This window comes from Grampus griseus, assembly GCF_964374135.1.
Source record: "Grampus griseus genome assembly, chromosome: 5".
NCBI lineage: Eukaryota > Metazoa > Chordata > Mammalia > Artiodactyla > Delphinidae > Grampus > Grampus griseus.
The window spans coordinates 73,852,200-73,870,167 of NC_138998.1; the positions used below are offsets into that span (position 1 = coordinate 73,852,200).

The 17,968-nt window shown below is 54.1% G+C and overlaps 1 protein-coding gene across 3 annotated transcripts in view; it reads left to right on the plus strand.

The window, feature by feature from the left end:
• Positions 1 to 14,471, plus strand: part of ITGB5 (integrin subunit beta 5) — a 111,754-nt gene extending 97,283 nt beyond the window's left edge. Inside the window, exons 11-15 of one of the 3 annotated variants that reach the window (XM_082654816.1) lie at positions 5,010 to 5,232; positions 9,087 to 9,190; positions 11,394 to 11,513; positions 12,854 to 13,020; positions 13,789 to 14,471. In XM_082654816.1, the coding sequence (XP_082510942.1) occupies positions 5,010 to 5,232; positions 9,087 to 9,190; positions 11,394 to 11,513; positions 12,854 to 13,020; positions 13,789 to 13,884 (710 nt within the window). In that variant the 3' untranslated portion in view covers positions 13,885 to 14,471. Of the gene's footprint in view, positions 1 to 5,009; positions 5,233 to 9,086; positions 9,191 to 11,393; positions 11,514 to 12,853; positions 13,021 to 13,788 lie in introns of those variants that run through there. The other 2 variants (XM_082654817.1, XR_014296773.1) reach the window with 2 other exon arrangements.
• Positions 14,472 to 17,968: the final 3,497 nt, after the last annotated feature.

Below are 17,968 nucleotides of genomic sequence, written 5' to 3' on the forward strand. Positions count from 1 at the left end.
GGGCCTGATTTGCATTAACACCAGTATTTCTGATGACACTCCCACGAGGAAGGCATTGCCCTCATTGACAGATGAGGAAATGATCGTCAGGTTTAGGGACTTGCCCAAGGTGACACTTGAACGTGGTTCCAGCACAGCCGCCAGCCTTTCACGCAGCTGACTGGGGTTAGCCTGAGCTCCTCCGGCCACAGTCCTCACCCCCCAGCTACTCGCTCTCTCATTCTCTTTTTCTCTCTCTCTCGCCCCCCCACCCCACTAACCTCTTTCTGCTATGATCTCTTTGGGGTTTGTTCTTCCCTCGATCCCTCCACTTCCACCAAAATGTTCTCTCTTCTGTATCTTTCTCTTTGATCAGAAGGATGCTCGAATATCCCCTCTTCAAAATCCCCAGCCCCTTTCCCCGCCATCTCTTCCTTTCCCTGCACAGCCCGATTCCTTGTGGGAGTTGCCGCGCTCGCTGTGGCCACCTCCTCACCTCTCTGCCACTGGATCCTGCCCTCGCCGCCCCACCGCCCTGTAGGATTTGCCCTTCTTGACCTCTACAGAGCACTGGCGCTGGGGCTTCCTCACGTGCCCCCTCCCTCCTCTCTGGCAGCTCCTTCCCCGGCTGCTTCAGGGGCGTCCCTGCCTCTGAATAGCCAGTATTCTACTTGATCGGCTGGGGGTGGGGTGGGGGGGGCTGCGTCTTGGCCCATGGCCCACACAAGCACCGTTTTGCTGATGGAAAGCTGCTGAATTCTGTAGAGCTGAAATTCTGTATAAATAGACACATTGACAACTTCCTGTCCATTTAGCTATCAGTCATTCGAACAAAGGTACTAATAATAGCTTGCACATGTAGCAATTCACAGCTTACAAAGTGCTTTCACATGCCCTTCAGTATCCCTGTCTCTGTGTAATGAAAATATTTCTGTGTCCGCGCGGTATTAGACAGGCGTCATGAAGTTCAGCACCCTTTGCCAGGGTGCCGGGGAAGCGTTATAAACGAGCTTTGTTTTGCTGCAGAGTCCTTGCTTCCGCCCTCTGGGTGCTGTTAGCCAGGATCATGTTCCCATTCCCCCTCCAGTTCTCCTGGTGATTGATGGGTTATTGAGCCTGGGGCCGGGACCGAATGACCCTTGTCATTTTAATAACATGTTCCTACTAGGGCATTAGGAGAGGCCAAGGGCTGACCAGAGGATGTGGAAATCTCTGTACGTGCAGGTTGAGGGAAAGGCAGGTTGAGGCCCGAGTGCAGGGTCCGAGACCTTTGGATTAGGATAAATTGTGACCAGATTTACGAAGTTTATGACACTCTATATGGGTCACGCTTCCTCAGGGAGACTTGGAAACTTTAAACCGACATGGCAAGCGGTTGTACCTTGTGTGCCGGCTCCCACCAGTCGGTAGAACCTCCTTAGAGGACAGTGTTGAGGAGGATTCTGAGGCCAAGCCCGGGCTCCCTGGCAGAGAATCCCCTGCTTAGACGGCACGGTCTGCGTGGGAGTGAAGGAGGACGAGGCATGCATCACCTCTCTGCCATAGCTGCTTTCCATTGTCTTTGAGAGGCGGTGAACCACCTGACAGACAAACTGGGGCCATCACGGGAGTCCCCGAGGACAGCACTCCAGTGGCTTCAGCCGTTTCACCGAGCGTGGCTTCTCTCCTAGTTTGACTTGCTGGGACCTTGCGTTGGACTTGGCAAATGTTTGAGGCCAAAACGCCACGTGGATAAGGACTTTCCGAGGTCCCCCGGCCCTCAGCGGCTCCCACCTGCTTGCCCACCCTCCTCCTGTGGGCCGGGGCGCTTCGTGCTCTCACTCACAGGTTCTTTGCACAGCATTTCTTTCTCGCCACGTCCATGCCTCTCACATGCTGTAGGAGGCTTTCAGGAACGGCTTAGGTCTCTGGCAGTGAGTCCCGTCCCTCTCCATGGAGCCGTGGTGACCTTGGGTGAGTTGCCAGCTCCCACTCTCTCCTGCCCTTGACTCCTAACTCTGTAATTGCACCCCAGATCTAGGGGTACCCTCAACTGCTTTGACTGTGGGCTGGGTTTTGGAGCTCTCAGGTCTTTGTAATGTCAGATGTACCCAAGGCAGCTGGGTTTACTTGCCAGTTAACCGTCATGGTGGGAAGTACAGAGCAGCTGGCACCTTTGCCATCTTCTCAGTGAGCAGCAGATCTTTTCACATTAGATGCCCAGTCACCATGGGGAGCAAGTTCTCCCTTCAACACATACACACACCCATACTTCACCCCAAACGAAATAATATACTACCTCCTCACCAAACCTTCGACACTTTGGAATGTTGTGCTAGGTTTTTATTTGGTTCATTTTGTATTGCTGCCAAAAACAGAGAAGGAAGGGAAACAACACTCACCGTGTCAAACAAAGCAGTCTCTCTGGCCTGAGTAGTGTCTTTGCTGTTTGTAAATACGGCACCAGCCGTGCCTCTTACTTCCTCTATTTTTGCTTGACGGGATGGCATGATGTACAAGCCACTGGAGAGACCAGAGCTGTATTACAAACCACTCCTCAAGTGCACTGATAACTGCAACTCACTTTGAAATGCATTTAAAAAAATAGGGATGGATGGATGGATGGAGGGATGGACAGATGTGTGATGAAGCAGCCGGCTGCGTACTGATGGTGGAACGGGGGTGATGAGTGGATGGATGTTCTCTTACAGTCCTTCCAACTTGGCTGCAGGTTTGGAATTGTCATAATAAAATGCTGGGGGGAAAATCACCCTGACAGTGAACCATTTTAATTTAAAACAGCCTCTTGACCAATGTGGTCCTGAGGCCGAGAGTTAGGGAGTTGTGCAGATTGGATCCATTTCATTTGGGAAGACTTCCCGTGGGGGGTGGTTTCCTGCTTGCCAGGGCTGTTCGGGGATTGGTGCAGAGGAAGGGTGTGCAGGCCTCCCTCCCTCGGGTGAGTTGTGCTCTCTGCTGCCCTTTCCCTCCCATGCCCCTACCCCCCCCCCCGACCGTGTAACCCATGAGCAGGGGTGCAGCTCTCTCCTGTGGCCCGCACATCACACACCAGCTTCCAGGCAGTTAAATTGTACTCCACAGCCTCCTCCTGGCTGGGGTCTGGCTTTCCTCACCTCTCCCAGAGGGCTGCCATGTGCCTCGGTGCTGGCTGTGAAGTGGGAGGGTGCTCTCGCCCAGCAAAGTATCTGCTGGGGCTCTGTATCCCCTGGGCTGCAGAGAGGCTGCCCCGCATGCACGGGAGGGAGGGGAGGTCTGGCGGCTCCAGATGGCCTCCCTGCCTCCTGCAGATTCTAGGCTCAACAAGCAGACAGGTTGGGGAGGGAGACAGGAAGGAAGTGGGGTGAAGAGGCTCTCTGGAGTTAGGTCCTGACGTGAATTGTGGGTCGCACTCATTGGTGGTCTTAGAAGGTGCTGAGGTCCAACTACAAGGATAACTGACTCAGGAGCGGGAATAAAATGCAAGGCGCCCCTGTCTGATGCCATCCCCTGCCTGCCTGGTCTCCTGCTAGTATGTCAGTGGGTTCTCAGCAAATACAAATTCTTGGTGCTATTAATATTAGCCTTAGCAAAATGGCATGAGAAAGGACAATATGCTGCAGTGATAGTATAAGGAAGATTTTTAAAAATTAAGTGCTATCTGTAGCACTGCTTTCTGCCTCTGTTAGCAAAAAATAGAGACTCCACTAACTGTCAGGCTCCTGGCCCCCTTGGAGGCTGGCGCTGTCCGTGCTTTTCGCTGTCCAGCATGCACACGCGCGTGCCTGGTGCGCACACTTACTCAGTCCTCTGAGCCCAGCAGCTCCCCTGCCCTTGATCCCTGCAGAACCGGGAGGGGATGCCCAGCTCCTCCTCCCTTGCAGGCTGTGGAAAGAGTTTCTCCTGCAAGCGGGGAGCGGGAGCCCCTCAGCTGGTTCTCATCTTGATTAGGGCCTGCTCTGTCCTCTTCTCCTGAGAGGCCACGGATCCTGGAGTTCAGACCGTAGGCCCTGGAGCCCCACTCCCCGGTTTGGGTCCCGGCTCTGCAGCCGCTAGCTGTCTGGCCGTCAGCGAGCTGCTTCCCCCTTCCGTGTGTCAGTTTCATCACTTGTGCGCGTGGGATGGTTGGAAGAATTCATCGAGTTCGTGCTGTAAAGCCTGACACGCGCGTAGCGAGTTCGGTGTTAGCCGCTGCCGTCCCCGTACCTGCTCGTGAGTCATCCGGCTCTGGCCCGCGGCTCCAAGGCCAGAGCAAGAATCAGCGTCTCACTGAGACTGAGGGGCAACAACTCTGTTGGTTTCCTTCGTGGCTGTGTTAGGGTACCACAGATTTAGCGACTGAAAACAACTCAGATGTGTTCTCTTTTCTGGAGGTTAGAGTCTGAAATCGCTTCCTCTGGCTGAAGTCGAGGTGGCAGCAGGGCCGCCCGCACTCCTCGCCCTGAGGGTCTGGGCGAGGACCCTTCCCTCGCCTTTTCCGTCTTGCAGGGCTGCGTTCCTTGCATTCCGGCCTCCTCGAGGTCTCCTCCTCCATCTTCAAAGGTGGCAGCGCAGCATCTTGCTTCTCCTGTCCGTTGCCACCTCCTTCTGTAGTCAGATCTCCCCGTGCCCCATATGGACCCTTGTGGTGGCACCTAGGGCCCCCCTGGATGATCCGGGAGAATCTCCCCCATCTTAAAATCCTTCACTTAATCACACTGCAGAGTCTCCTTTGCCATACGAGGTCACATTCACAGGTTCTGGGGCCATTAATCACGTAACACGGGAGACAGGAAGAAGCTCTCTGGTGTCCTGGGCCTGTGGCACGACTCGGCCAAGTTCTGGACCGACTTGGAACAGCACTCAGCCCAGCCAGGCCATACGCACTGCCCGGGCGCCCTGCTGTCACCCCGTGTCAGCACCAGGCCGTCTTTGTCTGCCCAGACGGCCTGCGAGGGCACAGTCGGCGTCTCATTCTGTTGGATCCCCAGTGTGCGGCACACGGCAGGCGCTGGGCGGTTGGTTGTGTGTCCGTGTAAGCAGGCAGGTGCTGATGTGCCGTGTGTGTACTTTAGGCCATGGCGACTGTCACTGCGGAGAATGCAAATGCCACGCAGGTTACATCGGGGACAACTGTAACTGCTCGACAGACATCAGTACGTGCCAGGCCAGGGATGGCCAGATCTGCAGTGACCGCGGGCACTGTGTCTGTGGGCAGTGCCAGTGCACGGAGCCAGGGGCCTTTGGGGAGACGTGTGAGAAGTGCCCAACCTGCCTGGATGCTTGCAGCACCAAGAGGTAAAGCGCCGCCCCTACACAGCCCTCCACACCCCCCCCGCCCCACCCAACCCCAACGTCTCCCCCAGACCAGGCCTGTCATCCGGCCAGTCAGCCCTCAGGGCTGGCCAGCCTCTCACCCCCCATCTCCTGCATCTTCCCCACACAGACTTGCTGGGGATCGAAACTCTTACTAACATTAACTGGAATAGGGTCTTTGAAACACTGGTTGCATGGGGATTTTGTAAAAAAAAAAAAAAACGAAATCAAAACATAACAACAGCAACAAAAACTGTTACTCTGTTCCTAAACAAGTTTAGAAGTTATAGGATTACTGAGTTAAATGAAATTAAACTGATTTTAGTACCAAAATAGCACCTTCTTGAGCCTTTAGTGTGTCACTGAGTATTTTAAAAGGACATTCAGCATGCATCTTTCTTCCAAATGAATTTGGCCTTCTGCCCCATTAACATCTCCCAAACAATGTTTCACAGCCCCCCCCCCCCATATGGGAAATGCTGCTTTAAACAAAACATCATCAGAAGGTAAACTGGACAGGAGGGCACCCGACCTAGATAAGGCAAGCCAGGAACAAGCTACAGTGGCTCTGGCATTTTCCGCTCCATTTGTACAGATGATGGAGTGGGTCTCTGCGCTGCTGCTGAACGCAGATTGTCCAGGCGCGGGTTCCAGGCCTCCACTGACCCAGCCACGGGGTTACATTCCCCTGTTGACCTCCCCACGGCTCTGCCCTTCACACTCTGCCAGAGTGCGAATGAGACGGAATTAAATCAGGGAGTTATGCCAGCGGGAAAGCAAGAGTGACGGTTTCTCTTGAATTTTGCTAGAGAAACAGCTGCGCCATCAGCGTCCGTGTCCTAAGGGGCCAGGAGGGAGGGCACAGATAATCAGGAACAAATAATAATACGGACGTTGTTTCTCTTTGGCTGGGAAACGCAACTGTGCAGTTTTTTTTTGGCAGATTTCCCTTCCAAACCCCTGGCTCGGGCTCCTAATGAGACGAGTTCATGCTCCCTGAGCAGCGTGGCTGCCGGTCAGTCTGCTCTCAGAAACGTTCTGGGTGGCAGAACCCCTGGCTGGATGTTTGCCACAAATAATCCAGGCGTGGGTAATTGAAAGCTGGCCGCAGATGGAGAGACAAGATAGACAGGGCCAGATTTTATTCTGCGTAATTAGAGGGAAGCCAGGCAGAGTAAGCGAGAAGAAACACAGATCTACCTTAGACTTGCTGAGAGCAGGGAAACAACAGAAATCCAAATAGAAACATCCCAGGGGAAGGAGGAGGTTAGGATCCTGGATCTGGAGCCCAAATAGCTGTGGCTATCTGAGCCTGGAATCATGGCCATTATCAACATTGAATGCCTGAGGGAGGTGCCCTACCCCCAGCTCTCCCACCAGCAGAACCCTTTTGAGTATGGGCTCCCAGACCTTTGGGCATATGAGGTTGATGGGGGTTGGTGCCAAGCTAGGACAATACACATGGAACCAATAAAGGCAGATCAAGCCTGTTTCTTTCCTTCTTCCGGAGCAGCAGGGCAATATCGGGTTGGCTTAGGTCAGTTAAAAGACCTCTTGGGAAGACCACCTTCGCTTTAAATGTTTAAAGCATTCATTGCCAAGAAGACGTAGACTTGGTGATGTGTTATCCATTAAGCAATATCAAAGGAGCAAGGAGAGCAAAGAGATGCCGTAGGGGAACCTCACTCATCCTTCCTTGTCTCCGGGCCACACTGACACAGTCTCTTTCACAGCCTAGTTGTCACTTTTTTTTTTTTTTAAACAAAGTACCTTTGATAGTGCCTTACTTCAGGCTGTTTTTCTACTTGCTGCTTTGCTGAGAGCCAACAGGTTTTGAATGCCTATGTCCTTTTTTTTCTGGGGTTTCAGAGCAGTCAATCTCCACTTTCTAGAACTAACCAAACACGCTCTTCACCTTGGGTGAGTTCCTATTCAGTTTCAGCCGATTGCAATTAACAGTCTCGCTGAGCAAAGTCTGTCTCAGCAACTTGTTTGTTTCAAGGCCAGACATTTTAATACGTGACTACAGTAGATCACAAGATTCAATCCAGTATGCGGAGCACACAGGTTAAACTCATCTGTCCACGTGGATGATTAGGGAATGTTCCCTGGCAGCGGCCCTGTGGTTTCATGACAACAGGGCATGCAGATGGAGGGCTCAGTGAATCCTAGCGGAGACCGGAAGCAGCCGCCTTGCTTTGCAGTGTGTTAATCCACGGGTGGAGGAGGGGCAGTGGCGTCAGCAAGAATGACTGGCGCTGGAGCCACGCCTTCCTGGCGCCCAGCCAGGTCTCAGTTGCCTGCCCGCTGGGGCTCTGGCCTCCGGAGAGGTGCAAACATTACCTACTTGTTTAACTTCAGAATGTTTCCATGAAGTCATTACCAGGAGAGTGGGATTCTGTGGCCAATCCGAGGATAGGTGGATTCTTAAGCATATTAGGACCCTGGTAAGAAAGTCTTCCCTGCTTTCCCTCCACAGTCTACTCACTCGCCCATTCCTCCTCGATGTTCAGACAGTGGAGTAAGGACTCAGGGAGAAACTTGACAGAGAGGCAGGTGCCTGGGTGCTGGAACATGCTGTCACTGATTCCTCACTTCCCTCACCTGTAAAATAGGGCGACTTAATGAAACGCTCCCAGCTCCCTTCAGGCCACAGTTTCTGCCCTGGAAACGTAGTGACTGGTCTCTCCATCCCACGGAACTTTTAAATGATACTAATAAAGGCAATGCATTGTGATGGTACAACCCTCCATATTTTTGCCAGGGAGATTTCCAGACACGCAGCCCCTTTGGTCCCCACAGGCCTGTGGGGTAGGTTGGGCTGCTGTCCCCCCATGTGGCTGAGGCTCCCCTGCCCTCGGGTGCCAGGGCACAGCGGCAGGGAGGCAGTGGCCCCCCCCCCAGCACACTTGGCTCTGGAGTCCTCACCCCATTTCCTGGGAAACCTCTCCTTTGGGGTCTCTCACCATCCTTGCCGGCCACCGAGCACCATCACTTCAGAAAGTTCCTGCACGTTCCCCATCAGCTGGCTGTTTTGTTCCAACCCACTTCTCCCTGGAGTTGAGTTCTCAGCATCTCATCTATGCTCCCCCATCCCCCAGTCCCCCATAGAGGTCAGAGACCCTCTCTCCCCTCCACAACAAGCTTTACGGACCCTTAGAGCTTAGCTCCCCTGCCAGGTGGGCTCTGTGTGGGAGCAGGAAGGGGGCAAGGGCCTGAGAGTCTCCAGGACGGTGGTTCTCAGCCCTCACCTTTACTCAGAATCCCCAAGAGCCCAGGTCCAGCCCCAGAGGTTCGGATTCCATGGGTGTGGTTGGGCCCAGGCAGTGGTGTTTTGTCTTGAAAGCCCACCCAGAGAGTTTAATGTGCTGAGAGCCCTGCCTGGGTGATGGTCTCCTGGTGGGGATCCTGGGAATTGGGGCCATGGGAGGGTGAGGACCCCTCTTCGAGGCCAGGAACACTTCTTTATCTTCAGAAACTTCTTGTTTGGGGCAGGCTCCTCAGTGAGGCACTGGGTGCACCGGAGTGCAGGTGGATTTGCCTCCTGGGGTCAGAATTGGAAAGGTTTCCAACCTGCAACTTGACATGTGTGCCAGACATGCTTCTAAACCCACATGTGTTCCTCCAAGAACCCTTGGGCTTCCCTGCATGATAGCAGCAAGAAGGACAGAGAAGAAATGTTCCTTGAGGCCAAACATCTGAACATGGGCGAAGTTAAAGCCTTCAGGGGCTTGTGGGAGGGCTGGGACCCTGCACCCTTGGGACATGCACTCAGTTACATGTGTGGAGTTACTACCCAGCATCTAACACCCACATTTCTTGCCTCTTTTCCAAAGAGACTGTGTTGAGTGCTTGCTGCTTCACTCAGGGAGCTCAGCTGACAACCAGACCTGCCAGAACCTGTGCAAGGATGAGGTGATCACACGGGTGGACACCATCGGTGAGTGTGGGGAGCGGCCCCGGGCAGCCGGCCCCTTCTGGATCTTGGCAGACGTGTAGAGACTTTCTCCCTCGTGGGGACGATCTTCAGGGCTGCCTGGCAGACAGGAGGGTAGTTTTAACCTTGACTTAGGAAGCAACCTCAGTGTCCTTTGGCTAGTCCTGGCTGGCTCCCCAAGAGGACTTGGAGTACCTGTGTTAGGTCATAGGTTCTGGGCTCTCCAGGGTGTAAGACCTTCCTGTTCTTAAGTTTCTGTCCCATCCCTGAAGCCTAGTCCCTTCCTACATCTTCTCCCAGGCTTCCTGAGAAGTTGGTATATTAGTTAGAATAAGTACTGTTAGCTGCTACAACAAACAAACCCCAAACCTCAATGACTTAACAAAATAAAAGTCAGTTTGTCACTCACTCGAAGTCCAGTGAAGATGTTCTTGGTTGACAAGGCCTCTCTGTGCTCCTTCAGGAGCCCAGGCACCCTCTAGATTGTGTTTCCACCCTCCCCCGGGTCCTCAGAATTCTCTCCATTGAATCTGCAAATGGGGAAAGATCATGGGGGAGGTTTACATGGGTGGGGCCTGGAAGTGGTGCACACAACATCCCCCCCACCCAGAGCTCAGTCATCCAGCCACGTTTACTGCAAGGATGGCGGGAAGTGTCGTGCAGCTGTGCCCAGGAAGCTGGGAAACCATGTTTGGTGACCAGCTAGCCAGTCTCTGTTTGGCCTCAGCCCAGCGCAGTTCTCGCGGTGCTCTGCCCGCGTTAGACGAGGCAGAGCTCACATTCTGTGCGAATGAACTCAGGGTGGAGTGCTACCCTGGCTCTTCCTCATTCCTACAGGTCTCCCCACTCCTTTTTCCTGCCTCCCTGATCTTGAGTGATGCTCTGGCCGAATCATGGCTCCTGAGGCTGCCGAGTCATGTATTCCGCCAACACATATTCATTGAGCACCTACTGTGTGCCAGGGCTGTACCACAGCAGGGAGCCCCTGCCCCTGCCTCCCCGAATCCGGCCTCTCATGCCCGTTTTCCTGCCCTGCTTCTGTCTTGTGACTTGAGGTCTGGCTCACAGCAAGTTCTGCCTGCAGACCTGGGGCCGTTGCCCCCTGACTGGGCACCCACAGAAAGATGGCGATGCCCCCCCCCCGGCCCACTGACTACTTACTCGCTCTGGAGCAAATGCAGCTGTTCACACACAGCTGCCTCTCCTTCTGCCCCTTTGTCATGAACCAGTTGCTTCACAGAGAAGGTTTCTGTCGCGTTCACCAGTTATCCTTTTCCTTCCTTCCCCCAGGCTTTCTCATACCCATGCTCGCTCACACTCACCCAGACCAGGCTTAGGACTGGGGGCCGAGAGCAAAAGCCCAGGCCTCCGTGTCTGATAACCGCTCAGAATTGTCTGGTTCTAGGTGGAGCAACAGGGTTACAACGGGCAGAGCTAGAAAGCATTTCGTGTCACAAAATTGCCCACAGTTGTCACTCAGGACCAGTGGGTCATTCCCTTACCACCCGCCTCTCTCTTGCTTCACACCCTTCCCGCTTCCTTTCCACCCTGGAAATCAGTCTAATCCTGTCCCAGGGGAGGCTGGGAATGCAGACAGTGCCTGGGGGGGCGGAGCTGGGGGGAGTGGGGTTGGCGATACCTTCCCCTCAGGTAACAGCCGCGTGGGGATGGCAGGTGCTGAGGCAGCTTGAGGAAGGGGGCTTCTCACTACGGGGAGCGAGGCCAGCGGTGCGCACCGTGGGTGGGAGGTGCAGTCTCTCATCCACCCACCCTCCTTGCCGCGTGGGTCTTTTTGGTTTCTCCTCTCAGGCAAGCGCCGCTGCCTCCTGGCCTCTGCAGCCGGCTCTCAGCCAGGTAGACTCAAGCCTGAACTCTCAGGCCTCCGCGGACAGCAGGATGGCCCTTTTCTTTACCCAATTCCGTTGCCCAGTCCCGCCCCAGCAGTAGTGCCCCCTCTCCTTTCACCCCAGTGAGCCTGCGGAGGCCTGCCTCGCATGGAAGGGAATTCGTGTCCCCGGCGCAGCCTAACTTAGCGCTGGGCCTGCGTTCTTGATGTGAGAAATTCATTTTTAAGGTCCAGCCTTCCCTTTAAGCCTCTCTGCGCCCCCTTTTCTCCTTTGCGGGGTCCCGGCTCCTCACCCGTCCCTTAGCCGCTCTGCATCACTCAGAGACACACTCAGGACATTTCTGCTTGGTTTTCTTCCAGTGAAAGATGACCAGGAGGCTGTGCTTTGTTTCTACAAAACTGCCAAGGATTGTGTGATGATGTTCACGTACGCAGAGCTCCCCAGTGGGAAGTCCAACTTGACAGTCCTCAGGGAGCCAGGTGGGTGAGGGCCACTTCCGTCTGCTCCCCCTGGGGGCTCGGTTTCTGATGCATTACCCGTTCTCTCCTCACCATCCTTTCCAAACTCCAGAGAGAGGAGGGATACAGTCCCATATAAAGATCAAGATCTCAGGTCGCCTCTACCTGACTGCTAGAGTTTAGAAGAAAGATGGTTGTATATCTTGGGGACCCATCACGGGGCCGGAGCTTGGGGGGGGGCATGACTTGGGGGAATGGGAGTTATAGGAGGATAGTGCCCTGCCCTGGGGGAGTGTCTCATCTTGAAGGAGGGGACACGGGCGTGACAGTAAGCTCAGAACACACTTAGCCTACATGGCTAATGGTGGTGCGAGCATGCAGGGCAGGTCTGGACCATCAAGGCTGGGCGTCAGGAAGCATCTGGGTACACACAGCCCTAGCCAGGCTGCCGCTTCCCGGAGTGGAGTCCTAGAAGGGCAGATGGAGCGCTGGGTTGACATTCCTGCAGGTGCCATGCCTCGCTCCCTGGGCCCCTGAGGACGGCACGCTCTCATCTAACAGGGGCAATTCTTCCCCACGCTCTGGGCCCGGGGACCAATGGCCCTTTTCCTTGGGGTAATGAGGGTTTCTAGTATGACCCCTTTCATTCTTCTCTGGTGGAGGTGGCCGGGGCAGAGATGGGTGGTGCAGAAAAAGATCTGCTCTGTTCCTTTCAAAACATTGCAAACTGTTTTTCCAAATGGGGCTAGACCACATAATGTGCCTTCCCTAGGCCAGAGGCAGAGGGAAGGATTGTGGTCCTAGCCCAGGATGCACGCCTGTAAGAATGAGGCTCTGTTTCCAAGCGCTGTCTTTGCGGTTCTTTGAAAATAAGCACATTTGCTCCAAAGGCTCCACACTAAGGGCTTACAAGTGTTGGCTGGCCCCCAGCCCAGCCCTGTGGAAGCGGCTTCATGAAACCTCCTGCCGCCCAGTCTACTCCTGAAACTATTTACGTGAAAGCTGAGACCTGGTCCAGCGTCCTGCACGGGAGGTGGGGCCGGGCTGGGGCGTGGGTGCTTCGCGTTGGGGAGATGCAGCCGTACACACAGCGTGTGGGAGAAAGTGGAGCCGCCACCAAGGTTCTCCTAGACTTTGCCATTGACTTACTGTGTGGCCTTGGAACAGTGACCAGTTCTCTTTGAATCTTCCACTTTATGTGCATTGGAGAAACCTGCCTGCCACCCAGGTCTCTCAGAAGCAGTGTGGGGATCTCAGAGAATCCAGGGAAGGCCTCTGGGGAGAGCTGACGGGCCTAAGGGCGGGGGGTGGGGGCACGGTGATGGCGGTAGCTTTACTCATCGTGCCCTGGTCCCCTCCAGAGTGTGGAACTGCCCCCAATGCCATGACCATCCTCCTGGCCGTGGTCGGCAGCATCATCCTGATTGGGCTTGCGCTCCTGGCCATCTGGAAGCTGCTTGTCACCATCCACGACCGGAGAGAGTTTGCGAAGTTCCAGAGTGAGCGATCCAGGGCCCGCTACGAAATGGTAAGCCAGGGGAAGTTGGAAGGAGAAAAAATGTCAAGCTTAGCAGTCCAGCTGAGGGCAAGCAGAGGCCCACTAACGTCTTTGGGTTTCAGAACAAAGAAGCGAGGACTTTCCCGGTGGTGCAGCGGTTAAGACTCTGCGCTTCCACTGCAGGGGGCTTGGGTTCGATCCCTGGTCGGGGAACTAAGATCCCACACGCTGCGCAGTGCAGCCAAAAAATTAAAAAGAACAAAACAAAAAACACGAAGAGGCGAAACCTGAGAGGCAGCGTGTGCCCAGTTCTGGACGCCCTGCACGGAGCCCCGCAGCAGGCCCCGGTCGGGAGGCTCACCGGCGGAGGCGCTCGCCACAGCCTGAGCAGGGAGGCCGTGTCCAGCGGTCCAGGAGAGGGTCCCACGTGCTCACAGTCTATCGCAGTGTCCATGTGTGTCTTATCTCCCCAAGCAGACTGCACGTTCCTGAAGGACTGAGCAAGTGGGAGCACCCCCTGAATCCCCAGTGAGTGTGTTAAACCTGCAAGGGACTTCAGAGAACATCTAACAGACACGGCCGCTCGTTTCAGAGATGGAGAGAGAAGCTCAGGGAGGGGCGGGACCGTCCCAGGCCGGCTTAGAGGAGCCAGTCTTGAAGCAAAAGGCCGTTGCTTTCACCCGCGGGCGGGGCCCACTGCCTTCCTGGGTGACTGACCCTAGAAGGGCCTCCAACCCTGTGTGTGTGCGAATGAACGAATGAACTAACACACGTCCTCTTACCTCCCGTGTTCTCTAGGCTTCAAACCCTCTGTACAGAAAGCCCATCTCCACGCACACCGTGGATTTCACCTTCAACAAGTTCAACAAATCCTACAATGGCACAGTGGACTGATGGCTCCTTCCCCTCAGAGGGCTGGAGGGGCAAGCGGTCACGCCGGAGACGGACACGCTTTGGACAGCTGCTCGGCTTGAGCACGGTTCCCTGCACGGCCAAGCGCAGAGACCTTCCGGTGAGCCTGGGCGAGGAGCCCGCACAGGAAGGTGCCCGGCCGTACCCCCTGGCCACCCCTCCAAGCCCGGCGACAGCGCTCTAGGCTTCCCTCAGCACCTCCAGCTTGTCCCAATGAACTGCTGAGATGCAGGCTGTGTCTCCCTTCCGGGAGGGCTGGGCCTCCAGGCTGGCCGGATGAGAAGGCTCTCGGGAGTGTCAGAGTGAGTAGAACCCACACAGTCTGGCTTCGCCCCCGTTGATCATCTTTAAATGAACTAAAGTGACCGTGCGTCTCTGGTATAGTTCCGACTCCTGAGAATGACCTCCCTGGTGTCTCTGCCTTGCACATGGCTGTTGGTGATGGGATTACTGAGACGCCTGTTGAAGGCACGTAGTTTGCAGATGTCAACTTTCTTCCCCTGTCTGTGTGTGTTTAGTACTTTTGTAACAAAAAGGAAAGAGATTTTTTTGGGATTGAAAGTAAAGATTAAAACCAAAAGATTTTGTCTTTGCCTGACACTCTTTACGACTTGCACGTTCCTTTCTGAAGGGGATGGTGCCCCAGTGGGGATTGAAATGGCTGAGTACTCACTCAGGGGACGCCACACAAGCCAGTCCAATGCTCCGGACCAGGGCTCATCACACGGGGCTCTGTGCGGTACCCAGGGCGTTAGCAGGGGTGGCCCTAGGTAAGCAGGTGTCTCTGGAGCCTCTGAGCTTTTACTTAAAGAAAAAGTTGAGGCTAGAAACCGTGAAGACCACCCCTCTGGCCTCCCTGCCCTGTTCCCAGGTGCTAAGGCTGGAAATAGATTGTGCAGATGAAGAAGGGTCAAGCTGTGGCTTCCACACACAGTCCCTTCTTGCACATGTTTATTGACAACAGTTTCCTTCCAGTGCCCTCCCCAGCCGAAGTCCTGTGCCCCAAAGCACAAAACCCATTTCAGCTGTCCTTCCCCGCAGGGCCCTTAAGTCCCCTCTGTTCTCGTATCTGAGTCAAAAGTTATCTGGGAATAGGAATCCCTCGTTTGTAGAAGAGGAAACAGATTGCTAGAGAGGGGCAGTGGCTTTCCCACGTGTCACAAGGCTAACTGATGACAAGCTGGTACAAAGAGCCAGGGCTCAGGTGCAGCGCTGGCCTCCTGCTACCTGCTCCTTTCTGTAAAGTCTCTTTCACTAATCACTTTGCTGCTGCTGGCATCACTTCAAGGCTATTGGGCTTTCATCCCAGATTCATCTGTTCGCAGCTTGGACCAACTTCCCTTTGCTTCATTTTGGCAAGCACTAAGACAAATGCCTGTCAGTAAACAGACTATTTATTACCTGCGGCAAATATGAACAGATTCTGTGTTTCCTTTGTCCTGTGTAATTAGGATGAAACAGAGACCTTGTGACTTGGTGAAGCTGCCTTAAATCCTTTTTGGAATAAAGCCAAATGTAGGTAAATATACAAAATAGACACATGGCGGTTTTGAGACTTTTCTAAACTGAGAAAAATATGATTTCGGAAGAAACTTTGGGTTTCTCTTTTGTTTGATTGCGGCTTTCCTGGTGATACATCATTTACTTGCTCAAAGTCTCATTTTCCATCAGGCAGCTCTGTAAGGGCACAGCGTTCTTGAGCTACAGACAGAAAGGATGAGTTGCTCCAGGCTTCCCCCGGATGTGGAAGTTAGGGCTGTTTCCTCGGTGACACCAGATGGCTGTTGATGGAGCTGTCGCTGACAGTGCCCTGCTGCCCCCTGCTGGAAGCTCTGGGAACAGCTGTTCGGAGACCTGACTCCTGAGATTCTGACCCAGGGTGTGGTTCCCTTACTTCTTTCCTCTGGTGATTTGGCCATGCCCTCACCGCCCCCCCCCCCCCGCCACCCCGTTAACACAGGTAACAGAGCAGGTGGGTTGCAAAGCTCTCTCAAACCGAGGGCTGATAGGCATTTTCTTTCGTTGCTGGGCTGTGGAAGCACACAGGTGGGAGTGACCTCCTCGTTGTGTGGCCGCAGGGACCCCTACAAGGAGCACCTGGTGGTCTCTGGAAAATTCTTTACTCGTATCTGTTTGGAAAGATGATCAGTAATGCGCTTGTTTGTTGGAAAGGAAGAGTGGGGAGGGACTATTTACCTTTAAAATCAATCTATGTTGATTTAATACAGATTTCCAAATGGTACTTATTTTTATTGATTTTAACAGTTTACTTTTCTAATGCAAAAGTACATGGAAAAGATGGAAAATAAAGAGGTCATAAAGAAATAAAAACACAGAGGTAACGACTCTTGCCCTTTTTGGGGACTACGTCTTGGTCTTTTTTTTCTGTGCATATGTGTGTAATTTTAACCAAATCAGGATTATGCTGTCACTTTTTTTTTTTTTTCCGGTACGTGGGCCTCTCACTGTTGTGGCCTCTCCCATTGCGGAGCACAGGCTCCAGACACGCAGGCTCAGCGGCCACGGCTCACGGGCCCAGCCGCTCCACGGCACATGGGATCTTCCCGGACCGGGGCACGAACCCGTGTCCCCTGCATCAGCATGCGGACTCTCAACCACTGCGTCACCAGGGAACCCCTATGCTGTCACTCTTTTAAAGAGAACTGGGGATTCTCATTCCACTTGGTTGACTAGTAATTAGACAAACTAAAGTAACTAACAGCGGCCTCTTCTCAGAAGACGTGTTTTTTTAATTTGCTTAATTAGGATCAAAGCTGGAGTTGATTATCATGAAACTCTTGGGATGAATTTCAGGTAACAGCAAACAGATGGGAAGATCAGAGGGGAGGAGAGAAGGGCCTTTTCTCTGTTCACGTGACATCTCTTAACTGAAAAGCTCCTCCCTCACTGGAGGGCTCTCGGCAGGCGTGCGGGGCTCCTGTTGCTTCTGAGCAGGGTAGCCTGGTGGACTCGGCTTCTGCAGCCCTTTTGCGCCTGGCTGGGACTGGGCAGTGGAGCAGAGGAGGAGGGCAGCAGCACGGAGGAAACTCAGGAGGAGGTAAGAGCCTCTGAGGCATCCCTTGCAGACGTGTGGGACCCGCTTGGGAGCTTGTCCATCTGTGGCTGTCAGCGTGCCTGCGAATGTGGCGCCCGTCCCTCTCGTCCTGGTGGGGGGCTGACGAGGCTTGGCTAGGTCTCTCCCTCCCCCCAGCTTCTGTCCTCAGCCAGCTGAGGGGTTGCAGACTTCTCAGGCAGGACGGGGTGCCGTTCTGACCCTCGGGAGAGGATGCAAGTGGAGGCAGGAGAATGAGAGAGACGTTTGAGCAGGTGGTGGTGCTGGGAAGGGAGAGCTCGTTCTTCTCAGCCCGCATGGCTCCTTCTGCCGGTCTTGCAGCTTTGCGAGGGATGGTCACTGCCCGGCCGGCCCCGGCCGACAGCCGCCTCCAGGATGGGTTGGGATGTATCACAGTGAGATAGACGGTCTTCGTATCCAGCTGGTTTCTCCGGAGTTCAGTGCTGGGACGTCCGATGCCTCCTTTTGTCGTAGCATGGGACTTGTATAATCTGGCCTGTTTGGGTGTCTTGATTGTCAGGAGGCTGGGAACTAAACGCCAGGAAATGGAACCTACCTCCAGTTCTTACTGGGATCCCCATCCTCTCCACTGAATCCCGCCACCGCCGCTGACCCTCATCCTCGCCCTACCTCCTCCTCCACACACGCTTTCTGATCCTTCTGACGAATGTTCTGCTGCATAGTGTCTTCATTTTAAGTGGCCTCAAATTCTTGCAAAAAGGCCAGCTCTAAACTGTAAGTAACCATAGGGTCACGCGCCGAGGTGGTGACCTTCTAGGATAGGAGTTCTTAACCACTTTGTGTCGGTGACACTCTCAGCGTTCTAGTGAACGCTACAGACCCCTTGTCAGAATAATGCTAATACGTGTGTAAACAGGGAACATCTTGCAAGGCCTGGGCCTATTAGGGCAGCTGGTTACCATTTACCATCTTAGTTTGACTTCAGAAACCCCCTGGAAGGCTCGCCAATTACAGTTTCATTGGTCCTACCTG